General features: G+C 42.7%; 1 protein-coding gene across 8 annotated transcripts; it reads right to left on the bottom strand.

The window, feature by feature from the left end:
- Nucleotides 1–533: 533 nt before the first annotated feature.
- Nucleotides 534–5,538, bottom strand: LOC109761693 (B3 domain-containing protein LOC_Os12g40080). 8 transcript variants are annotated; one of them, XM_020320518.4, is made up of 11 exons: nucleotides 5,237–5,538; nucleotides 4,843–4,896; nucleotides 4,591–4,744; nucleotides 4,122–4,219; nucleotides 3,562–3,710; nucleotides 3,282–3,469; nucleotides 2,532–2,623; nucleotides 2,249–2,445; nucleotides 1,696–1,957; nucleotides 1,268–1,503; nucleotides 534–1,130 (listed from the first exon to the last, which is right to left on the bottom strand). In XM_020320518.4, exons 5-11 carry the CDS (start codon nucleotides 3,658–3,660, stop codon nucleotides 849–851), a joined length of 1,356 nt encoding a protein of 451 aa, XP_020176107.1. In that variant the 5' UTR covers nucleotides 3,661–3,710; nucleotides 4,122–4,219; nucleotides 4,591–4,744; nucleotides 4,843–4,896; nucleotides 5,237–5,538; the 3' UTR covers nucleotides 534–848. The 8 variants fall into 8 exon arrangements, with proteins under 8 accessions (XP_020176107.1, XP_020176100.1, XP_045084332.1 ...); XM_020320511.4 differs by having other exon boundaries at nucleotides 2,532–2,946; nucleotides 3,050–3,469; nucleotides 5,237–5,528; XM_045228397.2 differs by having other exon boundaries at nucleotides 2,532–2,946; nucleotides 3,050–3,469; nucleotides 3,552–3,710; nucleotides 5,237–5,474.
- Nucleotides 5,539–7,256: the final 1,718 nt, after the last annotated feature.

The following is a 7,256-nucleotide window of genomic DNA, read 5'->3' as shown; positions in this document are numbered from 1 at the left end:
CTAACACAAACAAAACAAGTTATATGCTATGTCAAGTAATTGGATGGGATCTAACTTATTCGGCGAGTCGAGAAGGTGTTATTTTGAAATTCTAAATTTGTTTTCATCGTCATCATGGACACAACAAGAACAACAATAATAATAAAATATGCTAGCATCGCATCAATTTGTAAGTTCTCGTCTAACCCTTATCCATCCGGCGGTTTACATCTCTCGATCTCAATCTCAAAAATAAAATATGTTAGCGCTTGATTCCTGCTGTTGATGTTGTGATCATCCACTCCAGCAAATTTGCTCGACATGTTTCTGAATTTGCAAAACCAGATAAAGAGCCATTGATGAATTTTGCAACTACATGCTTCATATCATCACAGGTCTAACAAAAGCCACAACAAAACAGCCAAAGAAGCCGCAAGAATCAGATCATGCAACAAACAATTAATTTCTCCTAGTCGATCATCACTTAAAGAACCCACGCACACAAGAACACACGAGTTACAAGTTAAAACTTTTCGTCACCGATTCGCTGAGTAGCTGTCCTCGAGTAACATGTGCACATAGATTTAATAAAATTTCAGTCAACCGATTTACATTCAATAAAATTTCAGGGGAGTGAGCCATAGATGCTTTGGCACGGCCTTCTACCTACGGCTACAAGCACTGAAATATTCCTCTTGGTTCTGAAATCACAGTCATGGCTGGTGATCAGGAGTGAACATTCACACGGTACGTTTCGACAACTACTTCTACTGGTACACAAGCTACTCCCATTTCAGCTCCCAGTGACAACAGCTTCAGTTATTCAACCACAAATTAAGATGGATGCAGCTACGCAGGAACCTAGCTAGTTAGTCCAGCAGAACAAACCTCCCATTGAACTTCCTGAAAACGTGGACCATCATCGTCGCCTCGCACACGCCTTTCATCAGCTCGAAGACACAGACGTGGCCCTCCTGCAGCCCGTTGTCAGAGACAAACTTGGTCCAGGACCTGTAGCTGAAACCCTGTATCCTCATCATCGAATGGTAGTAGTACCTCACGCACCACTTCTCTCTCCTGTTAGGTCTCAGGAGCAGGATGTCATGCGACCTCTCCGCGAGATGCTTAGCCGCAAACTCTCTGGGGAAGGTCTGCATATATAGTACAGCAGCACATTAGTCATTAGTACAGAAAGCTTTGGCACAGAAGGTTCAGAAAGTCTATCAAAGACGGTTTAATGAACTGTCTAGGTCTTCCAATTTGTGATTAGAGGAACAACTGAACTGACCAGCAAGTTATTCCTGCTGCTAACATGATTCTCCTGCAGGACGGCGACGTATACCGGATTGCCCTGTTGAATCAACGCTGACCTGAATATCTCCTCTTGCTCCTCGCCGGTCAGGTCATAGGCATACCTTGAGTAGTAGTAGCTGGACTCGGCATGTTCTTTGTCACTCTCCTCTTCCTCGGTCACCTCGACCTTAACTGGATAACTGCACTTGTTTTGAGATTCGGGCTCTTTCCCTGTAAAAACACAAATGGACATTCCAAAATGATAAAGTAAAGTGACACTAACTCACTCTTGATTCCATACTGGTTCAGGTCTGGCTACATAAAAAAGGAGTCTATTTCTACATAAATTCATTTTTTTAAGTTGTGATCCTGAGAGTTATTTTTAATATCATGTGTGCAGGTGTCAATGTGTTGCATACTCACCTTGTAGGTGATGACCTCCTTCAAGAGAATGAACAACCATTGTCACTTCACCGTCGTTTTTCGATACTTCAAATAGGCAGATGTCACTTTCCCGCAACTCGTTGTGGAGAACGAAGCACGACCAGCCAACAGAAAGCATGCATGAACCATCAGTGATAACCTTCAAATTGTCTACCCATATGTTGCTCTTATGAGGATGGCAGAGTGTGATGAATTGTTCTTCATGTGGAAGGTATTTGGCAGCGTAATCCTTGCAGATGACCTGTGACAGACGAATGAATCATCAGGACTCCAGGATCAGTCCATCAGTAAGAAAAAGCTTCTGTTTCCATCATTCAGCAGTGGAATGGAATAGTTCGATGGTATTGATCGTTCAACCATTGATTGGAATGTCTATCGTGATAAATCACTTTCAAATTATTGAAGATTGTAATTTACAGAGAGCTACTATAATTTTAAAAATTCCAACAAAATTTTAGACAAGAGATCTGAACATTAAATAACAAATTTTGCAGGAGTCTCATTGAATCTGTAGAGGATACTGCACACATACCAGAGATCCAGACATACTTGTCTTGTTCATGGCTGTGATGTAAAATGGAATTACAGGCCTAACTTTCTTCACAAGCGCGTCGACTTCTGCCTTCTGTGCTGTGGTCAGATTGCACCCCGTTGCTAGGACATAGTGAGGCTCGGTGATTTCCCGAAGGCCAGCTGAATTCATGGTGACTTCTGGAGACGTGACACCTTCTGCTTCACAACCCCGATCATCAAGACATCAATTAGCAATTACAGGTAACCAATAAAAATGTACATGCAACCCTTCAATTCTTTACCAGATCTCGGTGAAGGAGAGTCCACTGGAGTCATCTTTTTAGTTTTCCTACTGTTGTTATCGTGTGATCCGCAGTCTCGGCGCCTTGTTTCCCTGAGGAATGACCGATCATGAGATATGCATGTTTTTGGTACATTAGGAGCATGGTTCAAGACAATGTTGAATAATTGTTTCTCACAACCACTTGGGTCAAATATTAGGACTTTAAAGTGAGAGTCCCCAATGTATCTGAACACCAGCAAGTCATGCTCTTTTAGTTGATAATCACTGGCAAATGCAGCCCATCCATATCTAAGGACTATCTTGTTCAGATCCTTGGTAACCTTAAAGTTGTATATGTTTCCGTCTGGAGCTTCTAGCTTCATAACTTCAGAGATCCGGCCTCTGAAATTGTTCACAAATTTCTGTGGTATGCTCTGCAGGAACAAACAAGAAAGCAATCAGCAAAGTATATATCTCTGATCAAAAGACGACACTTCATCAAGACGTCAGGAAAGGCATTATCATCCAAGGTCTTACCATTTCTTGACGGAAATCCCCAACCATGAGCCTCAGGAAATGCTTCTGCCTATCATCCAGGTGATGCCAATAAAAATGCACATCGCAGAGCTCGCACCTTCGATGGGACTCACTGTTGCTTTCTTTTTCTTGGGAATCAGGGCCGCAGTTCATGAGAACGTGGAACACTTCCTTCTCACAACAAGTTCCAAAATCAAATATCAGAACTTTGAAGTGAGAATCTCTGATGTACCTGAAGACCAGGAAGTAGCCCGCTTTTAGCTTGTAAAAGCTTACAAATACCCCCCATCCAGATCCGAGGACTATCTTGTTCAGATCCCTGATAGCCTGAATATTGTATATGTTTCCATCAGGAGCTTCTAGCTTGATAACTTCAGAGATATGACCATTGAAATTATCCACAAACTTCTGTGGTATGGCCTGCAGGAACAAGCAAACAACAAAATTATCATTCTGACCAGGATGGCATTCCGTCTGAAGGAGAGAAAGGGCATCTATGCACCAGGGCTTGCCATTTTTTCTGGGAAATCGCCAACCATGCACTTGAAAAAATACTTCTGGGTATCATCCACATGACTGTTATCTTGATCATAATCTTGATCCGGCGCCATGACAAATGTAATCAAAATGGTGGGGAATCAAGAGAACAAGATACAGCAGCCTAAAATTGGAAGATGTAGTAGTATGTGTTATCATCAGCAGTCTGTTCCAACCTCACATGGATGCATATATTCGATGTCAGACAAATCAAAGGTGTCCAATACTGGAGCAAGTTTTTTTCAGGTGATCTAAAGATTTAGCAAGTTTATAATCTAGTAGAAAAAGAAGAAGCCTCTTACATTTGTGAACAGCCAATACTTCTTTCAGAGTAAAATAGGAAGATGTAGCAATATGTGTTACTACCAGCAGCCTATTCCAATGCCAGATAAATCAAAGAAAAACGTCTAATACTAAACTTCAGGACAAATAGAACTATGCACTTTAGGTTCCTGTGTCTGTGTGCCATCATAAACATCATCTAAACGTTTATGATCTAAAGATGTAGCAAGTAGAAAGACAAGAAGCCTCTTACCTTTGCCAAGAAGCTCTTTCAAGAAGCCAATACTTATGCAAAGAAGCAGTCTATATGCCCAGGATGCGGAAACCCCAAGCCCAGAGCAAAAGAGCAGCCTAAGATAGGAAGTAGTAGTATTTGTTATCAGCAGTCTGTTCCAACTTCACATGGATTGGCGGAGCAAGACCAGGAAGATTGGGGGGGCCAAAGAGAAAAGACAGTAGAAAACATCTCTATTTTTTAATCTAAATCTCTCTGTAAAAAAATTTCTTCACTAAATTTGCCAAGGTTGGGAGGGCCATGGCACCTGCAGGGATGCACATAGCTCCGCCAGTGCATGGATGCATATATTTGATGTCAGAAAAATCAAAGGAAAGTAAGCTATGCAAGCAAACACTAAAGGAGCCACCATAAACAAGATCCAAAGAAGTATCAAGTTTATGCTCTAAGGATGTAGTAGAAAGTAGAAAAACCAGAAGCCTCTTACCTTTGCGAAGAGCTAATACTTCTGCAGAGAAGCAGGCAGCCAGCCACAATGCCAACGATGCCCAAGCACAGAGCAAGAACATAGATATATGCAGATGAATAACACACCATACAAGCTGATGCTTGCGGGTCTTGTACTGCCATCACACCTTAAACTATAAAAAGAGTCTCACGTGAAAAGTCTTCAGAGAGTTGCAGATGAAAGCATGCTTTCAACTGGGAACTTCTGGAATCTGAGCAGAAGGAATCGTACCCTACTTTTCGCTATGCCAAGGAGATAAGGGATCACAGCAATACCCAGAGGGTGCTGTAGAAGTTATAACTCTGTCAGTACCTTGTGATGCAGGACAGTGCCATAGTAAAAACCACAAGAAAGATCAACACAGGGATGTTACAAGAAATTCTACATTGTAGCTTCAGAGCCAAGGTTTTAATATTAGAGTCAGGAGCCCAATAACATCATTTAACTATCGAAGGCACACACAAAATAACAAACAGAGCTTGCTAATAAGAGGAGACGCGAGGAGAGGAGAAAAACTTGACCTGGATTGAACCCCATTGTTCTACAGTATTTGGAACAAAATGAAGAAAAGGAGAAGGTTTCACCTACAGTGCGAATCGAGTGAACAGAGCAGGCCATCACTCACCAGGTCAGAGCAAGCCAGGTCTAATCCGGAAGATTCCTTCAGGGCGCGCCCTCCGCCTCCTGCCAGCGCCGGTACGGCCTCGGATAACCCAGCGCCGGAGTGATGGGCCCCCTTCGGCTTCGGTGCGGCAGCGCCGCTGTGGGTTGCCTCGATGAGGGAGAACCCGCGGGCACGTGGAAGGCGGCAGTCGGTCTGTTCCCGGACGCGGCGGTGCCGGTGAAGGCCGGCGGGCCGCGCCACGGTTAGGCAATTATTGGAGTATTTAAAAAAAAAACTATAGTACTACTACTGTACCACTTTCCGACAGAACTACCACTAAGTTCAACTTTTTGTCTAAAATAAATATAAACTACTTCTCCAATACAAAATCTAATCCCGGTTCAAAACTGCGAGATTTATTGTGGATGAGGAAGTACCATTTTTACTTAGAAACCGGTTCAGTCTGGTAAGCAGGATTATGACAGGTTGGACCCGCATATGGCCCACCTGTCAAGGCCACGTTGGCATAGGGGAGATGGGGACCACCTGACGGTTGTTAGGGACGGGGATCAGTCAGACCATGTCGCTTGGGCCGAGGTCAAAATGGTCGACCCTCCCTCCTCCTCTCCCAACCTCGCTCATATCGCGCAGCTCACTTTCTCTTTCACCTAGGTGGTAGCAGCCATGGTGGCGATGAATCCCAATGACGGTGGCAAATTGGTGGGCAGCAGTGGTAGCAGCGTCGATGGCGGCGGCGGCAATTTCTCAGAGGTTGACAACTAGTATGGGAGCACTAGTTATGAGATGCAATTGGCATTTTAGTGCCGGGTTTGAACTTTTATCATACTATATAATCATAAGTCCGTCATTTTGCATAGTCGTAGTGTTGAAAATTTGCTTCCTAGTTTGCGTACATCTGACTCGCCATCATCGCATCATGTGGTATTATTGAATCTCCTCCCAATAATGTTTCATACTACAATTCTACCACATTATCAAGTTTTATACTTAGTACGTGTATCCCATAATTTGAGTGAACTATCATAACTTCATAAAATAAATGTGCTAAGTTAAAGAAATGAACAACCAAAAACTGTTCATGGAAATGTAGGTGATTTTCTAATGCTTTTGAACCATAGACATTAACTACAATAATAAATGTAATGTTTTTTAGTTAAACCAGATCAAAATGGAAGTACAGAACAATCGCATGCCTTTTCATATATCACGAGTTGTATTTTATAGATTGCATATATAGTTACATGTCGCACAGCTTAGAGCATCTCTAGCAGACCCCGCATAACACCGACCCGCAAAACGCGTTTGCAGTTTGCGGAAAAAGGCTTTGCAGGCCGGCGCGGACGGCCGCAGAGGCAGACCCCGCAAAGTCGACCCGTATAAAAGGATATTCGCGGAATATGCTCTTTTACGGATCGACTTTGCGGGGTCTGGTCTGGCGCTACTCCCGCCGGTCCGCAAATCTGAAATTTGCAGCTCAATTGACACAAGATAATACATTTCTTTGCTTTTTCAATAGCATTGGATACATAGAACATCACCAAATCTTTGCTAGAATAGCAAGACCAAACAAAATAAGAACCATAATTATGCATTTTAGAAGATTTCCAACTTCCATAACTGCTCCCACTAGTTGGACCAAAATCTTCTCCATGCATTCGTTGTTGATCTGTGGATTCTTGATTTTGCATTCTTCATTCTTATTCTTTGGTTCTAAAGAAGTAGAGGTTGCTTCCCCTCTAGTTTCACATGCAGCCGCTTCATTACCTTCGATTCTACTAAGGAGTGCACGGACGTCTATTAATTTTCTTTCTATCAATAAATCAATGTATTCGCCTTCCCAAAACCAAAATGAGCATACATCTTCCTACACACATGATGATGTTCGAAATGAGCTATCGCAATTGAACCAAAGAATGCGGTGCCAAAGCCGAATGAAAGCAACACGTACCCCATCGTTTTCGCATTTGAATAACACCCTATTGGGGAACGCAGTAATTTCAAAAAAAATTCCTACGATCAC

The sequence above is a fragment of the Aegilops tauschii genome, chromosome 5 (genome assembly GCF_002575655.3).
Source record: "Aegilops tauschii subsp. strangulata cultivar AL8/78 chromosome 5, Aet v6.0, whole genome shotgun sequence".
NCBI lineage: Eukaryota > Viridiplantae > Streptophyta > Magnoliopsida > Poales > Poaceae > Aegilops > Aegilops tauschii.
The sequence above is the reverse complement of the archived record's forward strand: the minus strand, read 5'-3'. Positions and strand labels throughout refer to the sequence as shown.

Excerpts from the sequence above, each read along its gene's own strand:
- LOC109761693 (XM_020320511.4), bottom strand. The coding sequence starts at position 3,660 with ATGGCGCCGGATCAAGATTATGATCAAGATAACAGTCATGTGGATGAT. Across the intron at positions 3,470-3,561 it reads GCGATTTCCCAGAAAAAATG|GCCATACCACAGAAGTTTGT; the intron begins GCAAGCCCTGGT and ends TTGTTCCTGCAG. Across the intron at positions 2,947-3,049 it reads GGGATTTCCGTCAAGAAATG|AGCATACCACAGAAATTTGT; the intron begins GTAAGACCTTGG and ends TTGTTCCTGCAG.